This window comes from Equus asinus, unplaced genomic scaffold, assembly GCF_041296235.1.
Source record: "Equus asinus isolate D_3611 breed Donkey unplaced genomic scaffold, EquAss-T2T_v2 contig_800, whole genome shotgun sequence".
Classification (NCBI taxonomy): domain Eukaryota; kingdom Metazoa; phylum Chordata; class Mammalia; order Perissodactyla; family Equidae; genus Equus; species Equus asinus.
The window spans coordinates 1,020,006-1,043,900 of NW_027225517.1; the positions used below are offsets into that span (position 1 = coordinate 1,020,006).

The 23,895-nt window shown below is 36.8% G+C and overlaps 1 protein-coding gene across 1 annotated transcript; it reads left to right on the plus strand.

Moving 5' to 3' along the window:
• The first annotated feature begins 16,581 nt into the window (after positions 1-16,581).
• On the plus strand, positions 16,582-17,517 carry LOC106846491 (olfactory receptor 4D10-like). The gene has a single exon (XM_014865287.3). It carries the CDS (start codon positions 16,582-16,584, stop codon positions 17,515-17,517), a length of 936 nt encoding a protein of 311 aa, XP_014720773.3.
• Positions 17,518-23,895: the final 6,378 nt, after the last annotated feature.

The following is a 23,895-nucleotide window of genomic DNA, read 5'->3' on the forward strand; positions in this document are numbered from 1 at the left end:
CTCCTAAGGAGACAGATTCCTATTTCTCCCCTATGATCTCTTCAAGCAAAGATATCTGCACTTTAAGTACAAGGTTCATGAAAATTCATCTTCTCCTTTACATTAAGGGAATTTCAAAACCAAAACGTACATCTTTGCACACATCTTCCAGTGCATGTTTGACTTCTCAATAACATTCAAGGGAGCATCACCCGAATGGAAATTCTGAATACTCAAGCTCAATAATCACATCCAAAAATATTCCCTTTGGTGATTCTTCTACCAGTTCTGGGGCTGACAGACTGGTAGTCATGGCAGGGGAACCTTGCAGCAGTGTGGTAGGACCATGCATAGACAATTAAGCATAGCAGGATGGTGCAGACACAAAGGATCAGCAACCTGGAACACTGACGTTGAGAAAGAACACCAGCAGGAAATTAAGTATATAGAACATAGTCCCTAAAGACTAATTGAAAGCAAGCAGGACGCAAATGTGAAATATAACAGAAGTTCTTGGGTGCCCAAGCAATGGGGTAAAGGATAGCACTATGATGTGCATACACACAGTAGACAACAGGGATATCTATCTCAACATAGCAGAGATCCAGCAGCTAGGTCTAACTTCAATAACAGTTACCCTATGACTACTTATTAAGCATATACTACATACCAAACACTGTTTGTAAACATTCTTCTATATTACTTCTGTTGTGAAAGCAACTTTGCAGCTTCTTTTTCATTGATTCACCTATAAAATACATGGCACAAACTCTAACAACCATTCAGTCTATGTAAAGAGCCTTAGCTTTTAAAGATCTCCATTGCCTTTCACTCCCAATGACTTTGTCCAAGTTGGATGTGACCTGGGACTTATAAAGTCAGACTTTGTAAAGCCCCATTACATTACTAGAGTGATGGCCACAGTCTAGAACTACCTGTCCTACTGTTCATACCACTGCCTCAGGCATAGGTTAGTTTGACAAATTGAAAAAGAAAAGTATTTAATGGCAGGGGCACCTTGCAGCAGTGTGGTATGACCATGCATAGACAATTAAGGATAGAGAATGGCATTATTAAATATTTTGTTTTTCCTATGTGAAACACTTTATCATTTCCTTTACTACAGTATATTGAATACGCCATAAAACTGCAAGTAGATCTAATTCTCCTTTATATTTTCAGCGTCTACAATAGTGTCTGACATGTAAGAAGCTATAAGTAAGTGTTGGCTGAATCTGTGGAATGGAAGGGAATGAATGTATGTAAGAAAATTATTCCAAATTCTACCTAATCTTGGATTTTAGTATTTAAAATTGACTCTATTTCTTGAACTTCTACATGCAAGCCAAAGAAAACGGAAATTATTGAGTCAAAGTGTCTGTGATTTTATATTCAAGACCTTGGCATCTGTGTGTATGTATATGATATCACAAAATCACGTTTTATGTCCAAAAACATTTGTTGAGACCCATGTACACTATAGAATAGAAACATCACAGGATAAATGAGTGTTTTGTGATATTCACGACAAATGAATGTACAAATTTATTCAAACAGAGTTTCAATAAACCTGTGCTTTGAGTATGTCCAGCTAGACATTTGGGATGCCTGGTAATCATATATGGGAGGATGGCATTCATTTCCTCTCTTTTCCTTCTGGAGCATGGAACCTAGTAAGACTTAGTAAGTAAAATGATTCATTGTAACATAACTATATGCTAATTATTATGATAAGAATAATAATACAAGACTACATTCTTTTATTTTGATTTATTGGGAACAGATAGGTTTCAGAATTTAGAATTTCTAGATTTTAGATTGATAGTGCAGTGTATGTATTGTATATTACATCATTTCTCCCATGGGAAGCATCTGATACCCAAACATTTTAGTATTTCTGTAAGAAAATGTATGAATATTCCCACAAAAAGCAATTTAAAAAATTGTGTATGGCCTCACATTAATTCAGATCAAATTTTACCACAAAATTAGTTCAGGTCAGATAAGATTTTACTACCAAATGGCTTTCTAAAAATCTTTCAGCATTCAGAATTTGGATATTTCAGAATGACTGCCAACAAATAAATAACTGAAAAAGAAGGGCTTGTAGTAGGCAGATTAACCCCCGACCAGGATATTCAGATCTTAATCCCCAAAATCTGTGAGTATGTTACATTATATGGCAAAGGAAAAGGAAACTAAGGTTGCAGATGAAATTAAGGTTGCTAATGAGCTGAGCTTTAAATAGGGAGATTATCCTGGATTATCTGGGTGGGCCCAATGTAATCACAAGGGCCCTTAAAAGTGGAAAAGGTAGACAGAAGAGGAGGCCAGGGTAATGCAATGTGAGGAGTACTTGACTTGACTTGGTTGGCTTTAAAGATGGAAGCATTCACAAGCCAAGGAATATGGCCTTTAGAAAGTAGAAAAAGGAAGATAGTGGATTCTGTCCTAGAACCTTCAGAAAGGAATGCAGCCTACTCACAATGCGTCTCACAGAACACATCTCCATTGTTAAGTAACACATGAGTGTACCAAGTAATCACTTCCTGCAACATACACATATACACACAAGCACACACTCACACACAAACACTCTTCCAAAGAGAGGCAGAGAAAAAGTAAATAAGTTTTGAAGAGGTGATGTCATCAACATGGGGGAGTGAGCTGTTCCCTTTATCTCACCCACTTAGAACCAAAGCTAAATGGACATTCATTGATCAATGGAGAATTCCCGAAACAGTACAACAGGATGTCTGAAAGACCCATGCAGCTATACATCTGAAGGTTGAGGGACTACCACCAGGAAGGTCGCAGAGATAGGTGAGTAGTCTCTGGCCACCCAGCAGCCCTTTGCATGTGTACAACTTCTTCCCCTGCTGGAGCACCCATAGTACCATTGTGGCCCCAAGGGTGGGAGTGCACCACAGTGTGACTGTAGGAACAGGTGATGGCAGGCCTGATCCCCCACGTGATAGGTTTCACATCCAGCAAGAGAGCCCACAGTGCCACCATGGAAGTGGCTTAGGCTCAAAACCAGTAGGAAGCCAAGCACAATGGCTTGTGAGACCAAGGAGGAGACAGTGGTAGATCTGCACACCCAGGAGGATGAGCTTCCAGCTGCTGTGAATAACCACAGTACTGCTGTGGACCAGAATGAGGGAGTGCGTCATGGCAGTACTGTGGGAGCAGGTGGTGGCAGCCCTGAACCCCCATGTGATCACTTTATCTTTGGTGGAGGAGCCTACAGGGCCTTGCAATCCCAAGGAATGGCTCGGGATCAGATAGACACAGCTGATGTGGATCACGGCAGGTTCAGAAAACACAGCTCCTCCCTCCCAAGTGGCAGCAGGTGAAATCAGCCACCAGATACTATCAATATGCAAAGGGACAAATCCACCCCATCAAATATTATGTAGAGGTATATATAATCCAGACAAGAAGGAAAAGACAAACACCCAGAAATCAATCCAGAAGACACAGAAACTTACAATCTAAATGACAGAGAATTCAAAATAGCTATCATAAAAAGATTCAATTAGTTACAAGAGAACTCAGAAAACAGATCAATGAAATCAGGAATAAAATTAATGAACAGAGAGAATTCTGCACAAACGAGATTGGAACATTAAAGAAAAGAGCATCAGAAATGTTGGAGATGTAAAACACAATGAATGAGATAAAGAGAAACCTGGAGTCTTTAAACAACAGAGCTGATATTATGGAGGACAGAATTAGCAATTTAGAGGATAAAAATATAGAAATTCCTCAGATGCAGTAGGAGAGACAATGAAGACTAAAAAGAAATGAAGAAATTCTCTGAGAAATATTCAACTCAAGTAGAAAATGCAACACAAGAATTATGGGTATTTAAGAGGGAGAAGAGAGAGAGAATGGAGCAGAGAGCTTGATCAAAGAAATAATAGCTGAGAACTTCTGAAACCTGGGGAAGGAGCTGGAACTACAAGTAAAAAAAGCTATTAAAACTCCTAGTTACATCAATGTAAGAAGACCTCCTCCAAGACATATATTAGTAAAACAGGCAAAAGTCAATGACAAAGAAAAAATACTAAGGGAAGCAAGGAAGAAGAAAACCTACAAAGGAACCCCTATCAAACTTTAAGATTTCTCAGCAGAACTCCTACAGGTTAGGAGAGAGTGGAATGATACATTCAAAATTCTGAAAGACAAAAACTTTCAGCCAAGCATATTCTATCTCGTGAAAATATCCTTCAGATATGATGGAGAAATAAAAACTTTCCCAGATAAACAAAAGCTGAAGGAGTTCATGGCCACAAGACTTCCACTACAAGAAATGATCAAGAAGGCCCTCATATCTAGAAAAAAAAACACTTACAAAGCCTTGAGGAAGGAGATATAATAGGCAGACAACATCAGAAAATTACAACTCGCTATCAGAACAGATTAGCAAACACTTAATTAGAAAACTAATGATAAAGGGAAGGAAATCATCAAGAATAAACATAATCCCTTCATTTTAACCACAAACTCATAATACAAAATGGGATAAGTTGTGACAACAATAAGTTAGACGGGAAAAAAGAAAGGATGGAACCTGCTTGGACTGAGGAGATAAGAGACAATCAGAAAATAGACTCAAGATCTTTTATACAAACTGCATGGTAATCACTAAACAAAAAATCAGAACAGAGACATAAAGGATGAGTAATGAGAAAATCATCCTGGAGAGCCACTAAACTGAATTGATAGTCTGAAATATACAGAATGAGAAACAAGGGGAATACAGAAAAATTGTAAATAAAGTAATAAAATGGCAGAATTAAGCTCTCATCTATCAAAAATCAGTCTAAATATAAATGGATTGAATTCTCCAATCAAAAGACACAGCTTGGTTGGATGGATTAAAAAACAAGACCCAACAGTATGCTGCCTCCAGGAAACACACCTTAGCTCTAAAGACCAACATGAGCTAGAGTGAAGGGATGGAAAATGATATTCCAAGCTAATGGCACACAAAAGAAAGCAGGTGTTGCCCTACTTATGTCAGACAAAGTAGACTTCAAGATAAAAAAGGCAGAGAGACAAAAAGGGGCATTATATAAAGATAAAAGGGAAACTCTAGCAAGAGGACATAACTCTTATAAATATATCTGCACCTAACACAGGAGCACCAAAGTACGTAAAGCAACTATTAATTGGCCTAAAACAACATATTAAATGCAACATAATAACATTAGGGGACCTGAACACCACACATACACCAGTGGATAGATCATCCATACAGAAATTCCATTAGACAGTGATTAGGCACATATGTGTGATGATGGATTGTAATTAGTCTTTGGGGGGTGAACATGATGTAATCTACACAATAATTGAAATATAGTGATGGACAAGTGAATTTATATAATGTTATAAACCAATGTTACTGCAATAAGAATGGAAAGCCATAAAAAGATTAGAAAATAGAAAAAAAAAGTCAACAGGGAAATAGTGGAACTAAATGAAAAACTAGACAAGATGGACCTAATAGATATAAAAATAACACTCCATCCAAAATCAGCAGAATACACATACTTCTCAAGTGCACATGGAACATTCTCAAAGATAGACCATATATTTGGAAACACAGTAAACCTCAATAGATTTAAGAAGATTTTCCAACCATACCAACCATAATGGTATGAAATTAGAAATCAACTCCAAGTAAAAAGCTGGGAAAGACACAAATGTGTAGAGACTAAAGAACACGCTACTGAACAACAAATGGATAATTGAAGAAATTAAAGCAGATGTCAAAAAATATTGGAGACAAATGAAAATGAAGTACACCATACCAACTCACTTGAGATGCAACAAAAGCAGTTCAAAGAGGGAAATTCATAGCAATACAGGCCCACATTAACAAACAAGAAAAATCTCAAATAAATAATCATAAACTATACCTAACAGAACTAGAAAAAGAAGAACAAACAAATCCCAAAGTCAGAAAGATGGAAATGATAAAAGTTAGAGCAAGAACAATTGAGATTGAAACCAAAAACACAATAGAAAGGATCAATGAAACTAAGAGTTGGTTCCTGGAGGAGATAAATAAAACTGACAAATCTGTAGCAAGACTCACTAAGAAAAAAAGAGAGAAGGCTCAAATAAATAAAATTAAAAATTAAAGAGGAGAAATTACAATGGATACCGCAGAAATACAAAGGATTATAAGAGAATACTATGAAACTATGTACCAACAAATTGGATAACATAGAAGACATGAATAAATTCTTACACTCATACTTCCTCCAAAACTGAATCAAGAATAAATAGAGAATCTGAATAGACCAATCACAAGCAAAGAGATAGAAACAGCAATCAAAAAAATGCCAAAAAATAAAAGTCCAGGACCACATGGCTTCTCTGGAGAATTCTATCAAACATTCAAAGAAGATTTAGTACCTAGCCTTCTCAAATTATTTCAAATAATTGAAGAAGACTGAACACTTCGTAACACATTTTACAAGGCCAACATCACCCTGATCCCAAAGCCAGAGAAGGACAACACAAAGAAAGAAAATTACAGGCCAATATCACTGATGAACATAGACACAAAAAGTCTCAACTAAATAATGACAAACCAAAAACAGCAATACATTAAAAGGATCATAGACCATGATGAGGTTGAATTTATACCAGGGACATAGGCATTGTTCAACATCTGCAGATCAGTCAATGTGATACACGACATTAACAAAATGAGGAATAAAAATCACATGATCATCTCAATAGTTGCAGAGAAAGTATTTGACAAGATCCAACATCCATTTATGATTTAAAAAAAAAACACTCTCAACAAAATGGATATAGAAGGAAAGTACTTCAACATAATAAAGGCCATATATGACAAACCCACAGCCAACATCAAACTCTGCTGAAAAAATGAATACTATCCCTCTGAGAACAGGAACAAGACAAGCGTGCCCACTCTCACCACTCTTATTCAACATAGTACCAGAGGGTTTGGCCAGAGCAACTAGGCAAGAAAAAGAAATGAAAGGTATCCACACTGGAAAGAGAGAAGTGAAACTCTTGCTGTTTGCAGATGACATGATTTTATATATAGGAAACTCTAAAGAATCTATCAGAAAACTATTCAAAATAATCAACAACTAGAGCAAAGTTGCAGGGTACAAAATCAATTTATGAAAACCAGTGCATTTCTATACTCTAATAATGAACTAACACACAGAGAACTCATGAATGCAATCCCATTTACAATCGCAACAAAAAGAGTAAAATATCTAGGAATAAATTTAACCAAGGAGGTGAAAGACCTATACACTGAGAATTATAAGACATTATTGAAATAAATCAATGATGACATAAAGAAATGCAATGATAGTCCACGCACATGGATGAAGAATAAACATGGTTAAAATGTTGATATTACCTAAAGCAATATACAGATTCAATGCAATCCCAATCAGAACCCCAATGGCATTCTTCATGGAAATAGAACAAAGGATCCTAAAATTCATATGGAGGAACAAAAGACCCAGAATAGCTAAAGCAATCCTTAGAAAAAAGCACAAAGCTGGAGACATCACAATCCCTGACTTCAAAATCCACTACAAAACTATAGTAATCAAAACAGCATAGCACCAGTACAAAAACAGACACAAGATCAATGGAACAGAATTGAAAGTGCAGAAATAAAACCACACTTCTATGCACAGCTGATCTTTGACAAAGGAGCTAAGAACATATAATGGAGAAAGGAAATTCTCTTCAACAAATGGCGTTGGGAAAACTGGACAGCCACATACCAAAGAATGAAAGTAGACCATTACTTTTACACTGGTCTCTAGGTAAAAATTAACTCAAAGTGGATTAAAGACTTGAAAGTAAGACATGAAACCATAAAACTCCTAGAAGAAAACATAGGCAGTACACTCTTTGACATCCGTCTTAGAAGTACCTTTTCGAATACTGTGTCTAATCGGGGAGGGGAAACAAAAGAAAAAAACAAACAAACGGTACTTCATCAGACTGAAGAACTTCTGAAAGGCAAAGGAAACCATGAACAAAAAGAAAAGACAACCCACCAACTGGGAGAAAATATTTGCAAATCGTATGTCTGACAAGTGGTTAATCTCTAAAATATATAAAGAACTCAAACAACTCAACAACAACACCAAAAATCCCAATCAAAAAATGGGCAGAGCATATGAACAGACATTTTCCAAACAAGATGTACAATGGCCTAACAGGAATATGAAAAGATGTTCAACATCGCTAGTCATCAGGGAAATGCAATCAAAACTACAATGATATATCGCCTTACACCTGTTAGAATGGCTACAATTACCAAGACAAAAAACAACAAATGTTGGAGAGGTTGTGGAGAAAAGGGGACCCTCACACACTGCTGATGGGAATGCAAACTGGTGCAGCCACTACAGAAAATGGTATAGAGACATCTCAAAAAATTTAAAAAATAGAAATGCCATAAGACCCAGTTATCCCACAACTGGATATTTATCCAACAAACTTGAAATCAACAATTCAAAGCAACTTATGCACCCCTATGTTCATTTCAGAATTATTCACAATAGCCAAGATGTGGAAGTAACCCAAGTGCCCTTCTACGGAAGAATGAATAAAGAAGATGCGGTGTATATATATATATAGATGTGGTGTGTGGGTGTATATATATATATAATGGAATACTACTCGGCCATAAAAAAGACAAAATCATCCCATTTACAACAAAATGGATGGAAGTTGAGGGCATTATGTTAAGCAAAATAAGCCAGACAGAAAAAGATAAGCACCGTATATGTGTGGAAGATGAAAAAAAACAAAGACAAAGAGAATAGATTAGTGGTTACCAGAGAGGAAGGGGTTTTGGGGTGGGCATATTGGGTAAAGGGCCACATATATATGGTGAGTGACAAATAATAATGTACAACTGAAATTTCTCAATGTTATAAACTATTATGACCTCAATAAAATTTTTAAAAGAAACATAAAAAAACAAACAAAAAAAGGAAACAAGTGTTATTTTGTCAAGCACATGTTTTAGGAACACGTAAGACTGCAATCAACTCACTAGTACAAAACAGATGTTTTTATAATCAAATTCTGATCATTGACAACACATTACATTTTTTATGTGCAGTTCATCATTTTCTTGGTATTAAAAGAAAGTTTGAAAATCCTATTTTTCTTCACTGTAGGGGACCAAAGATGCTACTGGTACAATTCCTTATTTTGGAAACCATGAAAATACTTATCTTATGGGAACCTGATAAGATACTCCCTTCTAGACACCCTCCTTTTTTTTCCAATGATCCAGGCACATTCAAGAGTTACACTTTTCTGATTGAACATGAAAACAAATGCACTCTACGGACTCACAGCCAACTAAAAAAGAGAAGTAAAGTCTCATTCATAGAAATGTAATTTTTAAAATTTACTGGATAGAATGGAGCATCTAATTTTCATGGAATATAGGTTATGAAAATGGACTAAAAGGAAGGGAAAACAATCTTAACAGATCAATAATTGTAAAAGAATTGAAAAGGTTGTCAAAGACAGACCATTTAAAAAGGCATCAGGCTCAAATTTGTTGTGGGTGACTTCCAATAAATATTTAAGGAGCCAGTAACTTTCAATTTTCTTACGAATTTTAGAAAGCTCTTAATACTATATATGGACAGCATAACTATATCTGCAAGCTAGATGTTAGCATCAAATATACCTAATAATATCACACATCTAATAAATGTACACACAAAAATCACATCTTTGAACAAAGACATAAAGATCTTATACAATATTAACAAATTACATAGCAATGAAATACAGCAATGTCAAATAATTACTGAGAAGTGTTTATTCCAGAAATTCAAAAAGAAATAATGCTGAATATTAATATTATCATTATATTAATATTCAGCAGTAATATTGTTCCCAAAATAACAGATGAAAAGGATAAACAATGTGATTATCTAAGTGTTGCAGAAGATATTCAATACAATTTAACCCACATCCTTGTGGAAAAAAAGCACCTAACAGCTCAGGAACTGAAGAAAAAAAATATCTTTGATAAAGAACATCTTTATTCTTTATCAAATAAGATAGAGAAGATAAGGAATAAAGATAAAGAATATCTACAAGAACCATATAGTAAACATTATACCTAATGATTAAAGATTAGAATAATTTCCATTATTATCCATGACTACACATTGATGCACATCATCACCACTAATATTAATCTTTAAACTTGAATTCACTTACACTTCAAAAACACAAGGAAAAAATAAGAAAGTATATAAGTTTTGGAAAGCTGGAGGAAAAAGTTATTCCCAGTTATTGAAAAGATGTACTCTAAATAATATAAAGGAATTCACTGAAAAACTATTGATGATAGTAAAAGAATTCAATTAGGCTCTCACACATTAAATCAAATTGCATACATCATTGGTTTCCTACACACCACTGATATCCATGGAGAAAATGTAATAGAGCTATTTCAGGCAATATGAAAGACCACATATACTGAAATAAAGTCCTGATTTAAACACTCACACACAATAGAAGTACTTCTAGCAAACATCCACTTAAGTGTATGTCAAGACTCACAGGAAAGGAAGGGAAAAGCTCAGGACCAAAAGTAGATAGAGGGCAGGAAACCAGAAAATTGAATACTCCTCCATCAGTGAAAGGGTAAACTGGAAAAAAAAATCCACCGACCAGCAAAGAAGATAAGAGTAAAACTTATCTGCCTCAATCTGGGCTTTGAGTGGAATAAAGATAATCTCTTCTGACAATTGAAAACCCTGGTGCGAGTTTGGGGTTCAATTTTGTAATGGTTACATGGAATGGGAAGCCCCAAAGTGAAAAATTAACTAAGAGTGATGCAGTGTTAGTAATGCCCTATGATGCCCAAAAGAAACAAATATTTGCCCTCTCTGAAGGAATGCACGCTGAACCCAAGCCTTCCAAGATTTACACATAAATAGCTCAGCATAAATTCATAATTCAAAATAGCAAAAAGCATGAAGAAACAAGTCCTTATTAGCAAGAATCAAAAGACACAACCAAAGCACAATCAGGCTCTCAAGGACTTTGACTACTGGAATAATCAGATATATAATATAATATAAATATTAAAGCTAAAAGAAAAAAATTTAAAGGAGATATTTTAAAAACATGAGCAAGAAACAAGGTGATAAAAGAAAAGAAGGAGATTTGTAAAAAGATAAAACAGAACTTCTAGGGATGAAAACTATAAAGAACTGAAGAAACTCCCAGAAATGGATCACATACGTGATGGAATACGTGATAGAATACCTGAGAACGGTGGTTAGGAGACATGGAAAAGAAAGCAAACTAGTTCAATTAATGATATATGTGACATGAGTTTCAGGAATAAAAAATGAGGAGGAAGAGTCACTATTTTATGAGATATAACTGAGAAATTTCCACAACTAATGAAAAATACATATTCTCAGATTCACAACACATCATGACAGAATACATAAAACGTAATCCACATATACTCATATTGTAGCAAAATTGAAAATCATCAAAGACAAAAAGTTAATCATCTCTATACACTAACAATGAACTATGAGAAAAAGAAATTAATAAAACAATGTCACTTACAATTGCAGCAAAGGAATAGCATACCTAGAAAGAAATTTAACCAAGGAGATGAAAGATCTGTTCACTGAAAACCATAAGACACTGATGAAAGAAATTGAAGAAGATATATATAAATGCAAATATATTCCATGCTCATGGATTAGAAGAATTAATATTGTAAAAGGTCAATGCTACTCAAAGACATCTACAAATTCAATGCAATCCCTATCAAAATTCCAATAGCATTTTTCACAAAAATAGAAAAGGCAATCCTGAGAAAGAAGAACAAAGCTGGGGGCATCACACTTATGATTTCAAACTATATACTACAAAACAGTAGAATTCTGGCATAAAAACATACATACAGACCAATGGAACAGACTCAAGAGCCCAGAAATAAACTCATGCATATACAGTCAGTTAATTTACAACAAAGCAGCCAAGAATATACAATGGAGAAACGATACTTTCTTCAATAAATGATCCTGGGAAAACTGGATAACGACATACATAATAAAGAAATCAGCCCTCTATCTTACACAACTCACAAAAATTACTTGAAATGGATTAAAGATTTAAACATAAGACCTGAAACCATGAAGCTCCCAGAAGAAGAAACAGTGGAAAAGCTCCCTGACATTGGTCTTGCCAACAATGATTTGGATATGATAACAAAAGCACAGGCAACAAAAGCAAAAATAATAAATGACACCACATCAAACTAAAATCTTCTGCACAACCAAAGAAACAATCAACAAATGAAAAGACTAGCTACAGAAAGGGAAAAAATATTTGCAAATTACATATCAGATAAAATATGTAAAGAACTAATATACTCAATATCAAAAAATACACAATCAGATTCAAAAAGGGACAGAGGAACTGAATATTATTTCAAACAAGACATTCAAATTTAATAGGCACATGTAAAGGTTCTCAACATCACTAAGCATGAGAGAAATGCAAATCAAAACCACAATGAGATATCACTTCACACCTGTTTGAATGGTTATCATCAAAAAGACAAGAGATAACAAGTGTTGATGAGGACGTGGAGGAAAGAAAACCCTTGTGCACTGTTAGTAGAAATATACGTTGGCACAGCCACTACGGGAAACACTATAGAGGTTTCTGAAAAAAATAAAAATAGGACTACCATATGATCCAGCAATCCCATCTCTGGGTATATGTCCAAAGGAAATGAAATTAAAGATCCTGAAGAGGTATCAGCACTTCTATGATCATTGCAGCATTATTCACAATATCCAAGATATAATAACAATCTATATGTCCATCAATGGATAGATGGATAAAGAAGATGTAGTCAGTCATAAAAAATAGAAAATCCTTCCATTTGCAACAACATGGATAGACCTTGAGGGCATTATGCAAAGTAAACGAAATCAGATAAAGACAAATACTGTATGACCACATATATACATGGAATCTAAAAATCTGAACTCATAGGAACAAAGTAGAGGGAATGGAAGTTACTAGGTCCTGGGGAGTGGGAGAAGTGAGGAGATGTTGGTCAAAGTATACAAACTCAGGTTATAAGATGAGTAAGTTTTCAAGATCTAATGTACAGATAGTGATTATAGTTAACACTGTGGTAACAATACTTGAAAGTTGCTAAGAGAGTATATCTTAAATGATCTCACCACCAAAAAGAACAGTGAGGTGATGAAAGTGTTAGCTAACACTAAGATGATAATCATTTTCCATTTAAAAATGTACCAAATCAGGGCATCCAGTGATGCAGTGGTAAACTTTGAACGCTCTGCTTGGGCAGCCTGGAGTTTGCAGGTTCAGATCCCGGGTGCAGACCTACACACAGCTCATCAAGCCATACTGTAGAGGCATCCTGTTTACAAAACAGAGGAGGATTGGCACAAATGCTAGCTCAGCAACACTCTTCCTCAAGCAAAATGAGAGGATTGGCAGATGCTAGCTCAGGTCCAATCTTCTTCGCACACAAAAATGTATTAAATCAACACATTGTATACCTTAAACACACTCAATGATATATGCCAATTATATCTCAGTAAAGCTGGGGGGAGAAGGAATTACCCACCTAAAACACACAACGTGTTTCAAGCAGTTTTAAATCTGTGTAGACTAGTTTAATGTGCTAAAACAAGATGGAAAAGCAGGTAAATCCAAACCCATCAGCATTCTGCAAACAGTGGAAGTGCATTCTACATAGGATCAAACCATTCAATAATCTGAGTTAATCTTAAATAACTATTGCGATTTTGTTGACAGCTTTACTAACATACTTATCTAGCGGTAATCCAAATTGAGAGATTCCATATGAGTAAAGTGTTGGAAAACAGGAAAAATGTGCACTCCCCAAAGTCATCTAAGTCATGTTTCTCTACATGTGGAGACTTATAGCAACATCAGGGGACTATAACAATTCTGTGTGTAATTAGAAACTGGAGTGGTAGCAAAGGATTTGAGGTCCAGTTCTCTACTATTTTTTTGGCAATCTAATTGAAGCTCATTTATATATAGTGTCCTTTGAGCCTCACAAGCCATGAAAACTGGACCCTGGTACTCTCAGGCACAGCATGTGGCATGTTTTAACAAAGTTCTGATTCAGCTATGGATAAGAAGATAGATTTCCTCTACTGACTCTAAGTAGTTTGGATACTAATCAAAATGTGTCCGTCTGTGTGTGTGTATGTGTGTTTACACATGTGCATGTCTCAGTAACTTCCTAATAACTCCCGATGAAACTTCATCATCAAAAGCTGAATCAGGCACTTGACTTTTGCTTCCTTGTCCAATATTATTCCCTTTGCAATTCTTATATTAAGCCTGAGGCTGAGGGATTTGCACATAAGACAGGGACACTGGAAGTTCAAGAAGATGTGATTCTTTGAATCTGCCCTTTCTCTCCTGAGAGAAGAATAAAGACACTAAGATATCTAGCCTTCCAAAAGGCTCTGCCTTCAGAAACAATATTTTCCAAATTAACATTACCAGTGTTCTGTTCTGCTCTGTACGTACTAACATACAATCAGCAGTTGGAGTTTCAGAATCAAAGGTATTAGGTAAAGATGTTAAGCTTTAGCTAAAGTTAAAGTTATGGATAGTGACATTGAGATGTCGTTATTGATTACGTATAAATAGTTTGACTTTGATATTTTCCAGGTATATTAAATGCTTCAGAGACAAGATGATCTTCTCAGTGACAGAAACAACAAAGGTGGGTGTTAACTATTGGAAGAGAGGTGATGTGTTAAGAGGGATTCAGAAATGTGGTCCATTCAGTGTGAGAGAAGGCATCACCCATTTGCTGTGATCCTTTGAGTTGCTTATTGATGAGGCAGCCTCAGTCTAAGGTCAACATTTATTGGTTTTCTGGAGCCCCTTTCTGTGAAATTCTTATCTTCAAACAGGCCTTACCAAATACTCTTGTTATGCAAAATTAGACCCCATATAAATAAGATTGAAGGGGGAAACAAAACACTGTTCCTTCCATCCTTTTTTCCATCTTCCCCTTTGTTTCAGCCAAACATAGATGCATAATATATTCCATGTGAAAAAAAAGAATAACATTAATACTTCCTAAAAGATGGTGGTGAAAATTCAATAAATCAGCATTTCATAATTATTCACACACAGTAAACACTCAAAAAGTAGTAGCTTTTGTTACTGCTGGAAGTCATATCTCCTAGGTTCGCTCCTATCTCACCCAAATCTACCTCTACTTTTCTCTTGACATTTTACATTTTCCCATGCATTATGTTCATCAATTTATGCAAATCATCCACTTTTGCTAGGCTGTAACCACTTTGGCAATGTGATCTCATTTGTTCGTATACATTCGAACATTGCAATAAATGTTCACTTTCTAAGTGTAAGGTGGAGCAAATAGTAATTATAAAATTTCCTGAGAATGATCAATAACAGCTTATAAAAAATAGGCGTTATTCTAAAGATGTGTACATCGCTACCTGCTGTGTGATGCCTGTACTCTCTTGGCTTTGAATCACAAAGGGAAAGAGGCAGAGGAGAGTGAGGTTGATACTGTGTATGCACCACCTCTCAGAAGTGGGTCACTGTCTTCACTCTCTCCCCCACATTCAAGCAAGGATCACATCAGTTATGCAAAATGAATAAGTTTTAGAGAAGTGCTGTACAGCTCTATGGCTATACTGTATTGTGCACCCAAAAATTTGTTAAGAGGGTAGCTCTCGTGTTTAAGTGTTTTTATCACAATAAAAGGAATTAAAAATATTCTTTGAGATTTGGATTTACATATGGTTTCAATGTGTTTCCCAATAGTAAATTTTAAATATTTTAAAATACTTATTAAGCAAATAATCTGATTAGTGTAAGGTAATCACTATGACAAGTTACGTACGTGGAACAATAGGTTGCAATTTTAAGAAATTCAACACAACAAGCCAACAGCAAGGAAACTGACCCATGTGACATCAACGTCGCAATGAGAAACAGAGTGATATCTTTTTTTTTTAGCAAGACAAAACCCTGTTGAAGTGCAACACAGAGTTTGCTCATATGAATATTAAACTTGTAGACTATGACTCTACAATGCCTGGAACCATGTTTTCCTAACCTTTGTATTTATGCTTCAGACAGTTCCTGACATTCAATCAATTTGTGAGTAATACAGAAAAAATAATACAGTTTACAACTGAAAATAAACTAATTAACTAAAATGTGCGGTGTAAACATCACTTCTTAACATAAATGCTTATTCTCTTCAAAAATAGTTTTATAGGTAAAGAAATATTGAATGACTTTTCATGTTATATTTTGATTTGATCACCAAACTGATTGAAATCTTAAATATTTGGACAACTCAACAAATTGCAAAGACCACAATCACATGAAGAAGATTCTGAATTTCATTCTTAGTGCTTAGGAAGAAAACAAAATAAAGAGCCAAGTCTTTTCAAATGAAATAGCTTGAAACAAAAGTGAGACAAAGAAAATGACTCAATGGAGCTGAAAAACTGTACCAGGGTCAAAGAATTTATTTTCCTTGGCCTAACTCAGAATCAAGAACTGAACTGGGTCTTATTCCTTTTCCTGCTTTGGGTGTATGTGACAACTCTGCTGGGAAACCTCCTCATCATGGTCACTGTGACTTGTGAATCTCGCCTTCACACCCCCATGTATTTTTTGCTCTGTAATTTGTCTGTTGACGACATCTGCTTTTCCTCCATCACAGCTCCCAAGGTTCTGGTGGACCTTCTGTCACAGAGAAAGACCATCTCCTTCAATGGCTGCTTTACTCAGATGTTTTTCTTCCACCTCATTGGAGGGGTGGATGTATTTTCTTTGTCACTGATGGCCTTAGATCGGTATGTGGCCATCTCCAAGCCCCTGCACTACGTGACCATCATGAGTAGAGGCCGTTGCATTGGGTTAATAGTGGCCTCGTGGGTGGGGGGCTTTGTCCACTCCATCGTACAGATTGCCCTTTTGCTGCCCCTCCCCTTCTGTGGACCCAATGTTCTTGACACATTCTACTGTGATGTCCCCCAGGTCCTCAAACTCGTCTGTACTGACATTTTTATGCTTGAGCTGCTGATGATTTCCAACAGTGGGCTGTTCACCACACTGTGGTTTATCTTCCTGCTTGTGTCCTACACGGTCATCCTAATGATGCTGAGGTCTCAGGCAGGGGAGGGCAAGAGGAAAGCCATCTCCACCTGCACCGCACACATCACTGTGGTGACCCTGCACTTTGTGCCCTGCATCTATGTCTATGCCCGGCCCTTCACTGCCCTCCCCACGGATAAGCCCATCTCTGTCACCCTCACTGTTATCCCGCCTCTGCTGAACCCTTTAATCTACACTCTGAGGAACCAGGAGATGATGTCAGCCATGAGGAGATTGAAGAGAAGATTTGTGCCTTCTGCTGAGAGATAGACTGGTTGCTCACTCCTCCTCACCACCTTTGAAAATGTTTGTCCATCAAGTAAACTGTATTGCGTAAAGGATTTCTAAATAATTTTTATATTTCTACCAAGATAACACATGACTTTCAAAGATTCTGATCAGCATGCAATAATAATGTGAAAAGATAGGTTTCATGTTATGAAAGAAAGTAGAGAAATCAAATTGTTAGCTGGAGAGGTGTTTATTGCTTCTTCAATACAGTCTTGGAAGAAATAAAGAAATCAGAATCGAAATACACTCAGACAATTTTATCACATTGGAATTGTTCTGGGGCTTTTTTTCAAGCTCTATTGTAGTGTATTTGACAAATAAAAATGGCATATATATATATATAAGTACAACAATATTTTGATATACGTATAGACTGTGAAATGATCATTGGGGGAAACAGATTAACTTGGGATCTGTCTCTCTGTTCTTTCTCTTTTTTTTTTTTGAGGAAGATTAGCTCTGAGCTAACAGCTGCTGCCATTTCTCTTTTTGCTAAGGAAGACTGGGCCTGAGATTACATCCATGCCCATCTTCCTCCACTTTATATGTGGGACACCTACCACAGCATGGTTTGCCAAGTGGTGCAAGGTCCGTAACCAGGATCCAAACCAGTGAACCCCGAGCCGCCGAAGCAGAATGTGCACACTTAACTGCTGTGCCACTGGGCTGGCCCCTCTCTGTTCTTTCTTAAAATTGCATCAGAATTTCTAATTGTCTAAATAAAAGTATCAGTAAGAAAAGTAAAAATATATATACTCAGACATTCCCACTACATTCCTGTTACCAGGAATGGAGCTGAGACACATATGAGAAATAATGCTCTTTCATGAAGTAATCACATCTTAGTGAAGTAAACAATCCAAATTAAGTTCCTCCTCTGATTCTATTATAGGATAAATTACATAACTATTACCTGAATATTTTTCCATCTAAAGCCCACACTCATGTGGTTGAGAGCAGATGCCTTGAAGTTAGCACAGCTTGAGTTAGAATATAGACCTCAACAACCATGAGTCCTGTGACCTCATGAAAGGTCTTTACCCTGACCTTCCTCTGAACCACAGGCCTGCTTGCCATGCCTTCACTGCTTTCCCTCAGTGCCCTGGGCTTAGCTTGAGTACAGAACTCATGACCTGGTTTCTAATTCCCTGTCCTCCTTCTTCCTGTCTCTCTCAGTAGAATTATGCTTTATTTATTATATCCCCAGCATCTGGCCCAGAAAGTAGAACAGAGAAAACACTCATAAAAATTGTTGAATTACAAAACTCAGTGAATGACTATCACCTCTAACTCATTTCTGCTCAAGTCATTGGATAATATGGTTAAGAAAACAATTGATACATTGTTATTATTTTCTGTTAACATGACACTCTAAAAATGACAGAAACCTATGAAGCTGCTTTCAACTGTGCATTTGCATTCAAATAGGTTGGTATGAAGTAGAAAACATTATTGAATATATCAGCTTGGCTTTTATTGTTTACTTATTATGCCATTTACAGCTGCTGGGAGTTTGGGGTTTTTTCCTCTGATTTCTGGAGGTAGATTCTAGATTTTAAAATCTTTGAAACAAGAAATATGTTCATGTTGCAGTACAAATCTCAGTCCAAAAATCAGACATGCAATGTCCATGTGAGGGGGGTGTGTCCAGAGCATCCAAGAAACAGTAAGCAGGCCTCTGTAAGTAGATGAGAGGAGGAGAGAGGTAACAGTTGAGGTTGGAGACATAATGGGGTCATAGGTCCAGGTCTTTAGGAATGTTTAGACCACTGTGAGGATTTTGATTTTCACATTGAGGAGAATGGGATGCATTCGGAGGACTTTGAAGAGCAGAACAATGATGCAGGTTTTAACAGAATTGCAGGGGCTACCATTATGAATAGACTGATGAGGGATGGAGACAAAAACAGGTAGACCAATTAAGAGGCTACTGCAATAGTCCCGTGAAAGAAATAGTGAAGACATGACTTAGCATAATAATGGTGGAGGTGTTAAGAATTGTCTTTCATGAAGTAATCACATTTTAATGAAGTAAGCACACTCAAATTAAGTTCCTCCTTGGACTCTCTTATATGAATAAATTAAATAACCATTACCTGAAGATTTTTCCATCTAAAGCCCACACTCCAGTGGTTGAGTGCAAGTTCCTTGAAGCTAGCACAGCTTGAGTTAGAATGTGGACCCCAATAACTATGGGTTCTGTGACCTTGTGTAGGTCCTTACCCTGACCTTCCTCTGAACCCCACACCTACTGGCCACACTTCCATGACATTGCCTCAGCGACTGGGGCTCAGCTCGAGCACCACACTCAGGACCTTGTTTCCAATTCCCTGTCCTCCTTCTTCCTATTCCTCAAGTAGGACTACGCTTTCTTTATTGTGTCTCCAGCACCTGGCACAGCAAGTATAACAGAGAAAACTGTCCAAAAAATGGTTGAATTAAAGAACTCAGTGAATGAATATCGCCTCTCACTCATTGCTGTTCCTCAAATCATTGGAGAGTAGGGATAAGAAAACAATTGATTTGTGATTATTCTCTGTTAACATGACTCCCTAAAACTGACAGAAACCTATGAAGCTGCTTCAGACTATGCATATACATTCAAAAACATGGGCATGAACTGCAAAACATTATTCAACATATGAGCTTGGTTTTGATTTGTTTATTTTTCTGCTATTTACAGCTGCTGGGAGGTTTTCTTTTTTGCCCATCATTTTTGAAGGTAGATCCTAGATCTTAAAATTTTTGAAACTAGAAAAATGTGCACATCCCAGTACAAATGTCAGTTCAAAAATCAGACATGCAAAGGTCTTCAGGTGGGGATGTGCCCAGGTCTTTGTAAGGGGATGAGAGGAAGCAAGGAGGAGACAGGTAATGATTGAAGTCAGAGAGACAATGAGGCCGTGAGACCAGGTCCTTAGGACCTTTTAGACCATTGTGAGGATTTTGACTTTCACGTTAAGTAACATGTGATGCATTTGGAGGGCGTTGAAGAGCAGAATAGTGATGCATGTTTTAACAGCAATGCAGTGCTTACTGTTATGAATAGACTGAAGTAGGGCAAGGACAAAAACATGGAGACCAATTAAGAGGTTACTGCAATAGTCCCATGAAAGAAATAATGGAAACAAGATTTAGGGTAATAACAGTAGAGGTGGTGAGAATTTCAAACAACTTTGAAGGTCAAGCAAGTGGGATTTGCTGATGGATCCAGTGTGGATTTTCTGGTTGCGTGTGTATCCTGTGAGAACTGCATCACCCACTTTGGTCATCAATTCTTTGAGAGCTCCCTCAGACTCACCTTCATAACCTCGTCAGGCTACTTCCAATACTTGAGTGTCACACTTCAGGAATCACTCTGTGTGCATGAAACTGCCTAAGGAAATTGCTCAGAATCCTTAAGAATTCACATTTATTTCCCAATAGGAAAACTACTAAGAGGAAATATTAAGAGTAAGGTGGAATTCTTAATGGAATGCTAAACTGACCTCAGAGGATTATTGCTAAATTCAGGCCAGAGTTGTCAGACATCACTGGGGAGATGGTGGAAGGTGAGGAACCTGAATAGAGGGTGATACGATATGGAGGATGGGTAGTTCTGCGTAAACTAGCTTAGCAGGGTTTTTTTAAAATTGGACAATGCAGAGACAAACATTGAGGTCCAAAAGTAGCAGCCCAGTTGAAAAGTTCAGGGAAGACTGAGTAGAATGTGGTCAAGAAGAGAATCCTTGTCACTGCTAGAAAATTTTAGACCTAAGACAAAAAGCACTTTCCTAAGTATACGTGCCTGAGTTACATCTTAATTACTCTCGCTGAAACCACCTAACCCTCAGCAGAATTTTTCACAGCCACAACCAATTATATTCCCTCTGATACTTCTCACACTAGTTTGGAGATCAAGGAATTGGTAAACATGATGGAGCACTGTCAATCAGTGTGGACGAACCAAGAAAATATTATTTCCTGTGTCTGCCATTTTCCACATAAAGACACAATGGAAGCCACTGAAATCACTGGCTTTGACAGGGGTATTTAACAGAATTTTCTGAAGCTGAATGATTCCCAAGGTGAACATTATTTAAAATGTTGGAGAAGGAGGTTGGAGACTTTAGGTAAGAAATATAACTTTACATCAGTGTGAATGCCAGTGATGTCTGGAAGTCTATGCATAAGCATGGGGAAAAAGTGAGAATAATTTCACTCTACATGTAATCATTAATATTTATGAATGTAAAATAATGTAATAAATAAACAAGATGCTACATTCCAGGGTGAAACTTCAGTGACAGCACAGCTAAGAAATATAAACAAAGATGATCTTGTGAAATGAGAGTCATGGAAATGAGTTTAGTTTGGAATTGGAAAAAAGGCAACACTTTTTTTCTGTAATCCCTTGAATTACACAAAGAAGAGATTTTTCTCAGGCTTATTTCCCATAGATGGATCAGACTGAAATCTATAGAAGTATTTCTTACACTAAATTTAAAACTAGAGAGAAAATAAAATATGTCAAACCTTCAAAAAACGTTAAAAGAATAGTGCAATGAACACCTATATACTCTTCTCTAGATTTACCAAAAAATAAAAATTTATAGCAATGATTTGCTTTCCTATGTCTTTCCATGCTTTCATATTTGTATCCTTCCTTTCCAGCCAAACTTCTGACTCATGAGCAACTTTTATATATTCAAGTGGTCCCCTAAAGGCAGATCTCCCATTCTGTCCACACCCACATGTCCCAAACATAAGTGTCACCTCCTCCATGCAGGTTTCTCTGAGCCTCTTGGTGGAAAGTCACAGTTTTCTCACGCACAGCTCATTTGTCTTTAGACAGTCCCCAACACTCCCATATCACTATTAGATTTCAGTTCTTTCTCTACTGCTTTTGGATTATATTCCTTTCTCTCAAATAACCTAGAACTCTTCCAATTTTCTATCAATATTTGCTAAATAATTAGATGGATTAAAAATAGCAGAAAGATGGAGCAGAATGTGGAGGATGTTGTCCAAATTACCAAAAGTAGTTTGTCAACATGGGACCCATTCCTTTCTGACAAACGAGCCTGACCTGGGGTCTGAGGTCCTGTCCACCTTCTACCCTTCTGTGTAGACCATAGTCTGTTATTTACATGCAGTCCCTGTGGACTGCTTTCATAACTAGATTGGACCTCTGCTATATCTCTAGTAACTATATTAAGTTGATGTTTTCTGGTGATCGTTTCCTCTCTTTAAACTAGTCGGAATTGATGGCTCACATACTGTTTAGTTCAACACAATCCATTCGCCACTGAGCTTGCAGTGTTAAGGTTACCCAACATAGTACTAATTATAACCAATAACTAGCCATGTGTGCTGAGACTCTGCATATGTTAATTCACCTAATCCCCATAACTTCCCTGTTGGGTGGGTATTACTATAACCCCCATTCTATAGCTGAAGAAGTAGAGACTCCATGAGGTCTCTCACTTACCCAAGTCACACAGGGACAAAGCCAGCACTTGATCCCAGATGGCTCTCACTGCAGAGACCTGCATTTGACTTCTTTGGTCTGCTAAGATGTTGTCAGATAAGAAGCCAAACCAAGCAAGCACTCTCTGTACTACCATACACTGTCACCACCCTCTGGGCCACTCTCATTGACACTGAAAAAAAAACACTTCTGATTTCCCCCAAAACAGTATGTTCTGATGAAGCTGTTTTAGAATACATCTTCTGGGAAATGTACAGCTCCTCTAAAAGACTGTCAGTACATTTAAAGAAGCTGTGTATCTGTGACACTTACTAACCTGGAGTTTTTCTTTAAGGCAACACACGTATAAGCTCACATTATTGATTAGGCAATAATCTAAGTTTTGATGCTTTTTCATAGATTCACTCATTTAATCTTCACAAAAATCACTCGAGGGAGATGCCGTTGTTTCCAAATATTGATGCAGAGCCTGAGGCCAAAGAGGTAAAGTAACTTCTGTAGCACAACCAGTCAGTGCCCAACTAGAAGCTGAACAGGCTGTGTGATGCCAGAGGCCCCCATTATCTCCCTGTATGCTATGATGCTCTTGGTAGCTTTTTAAGTTTTCCATATTAAGTAGACTTGGGACAAAATTGCATGCAGACAAAAGAAAACTTGAAAGGAAAGTGAGCTAAGTGAAAAGAAATATCTTCATTTGAACTGGGAAACACCCAAAAAGTGGGAGAAGTGACGCTCAACTTTTGTTTCTGATTATGGTGAGAAAAGGGAGATAGACTGCAAAGAAAGAAATTAATGTTTATTTCAAAGATTCAAGAAAAAAGAAAGGCATCCAAAAACAATACGATTATATGGTAAGAATACGCTTAACATTTTAAAAAACTGACAAA

Coding starts and splice junctions, on each gene's coding strand:
- LOC106846491 (XM_014865287.3), top strand. CDS start 16,582: ATGGAGCTGAAAAACTGTACCAGGGTCAAAGAATTTATTTTCCTTGGC.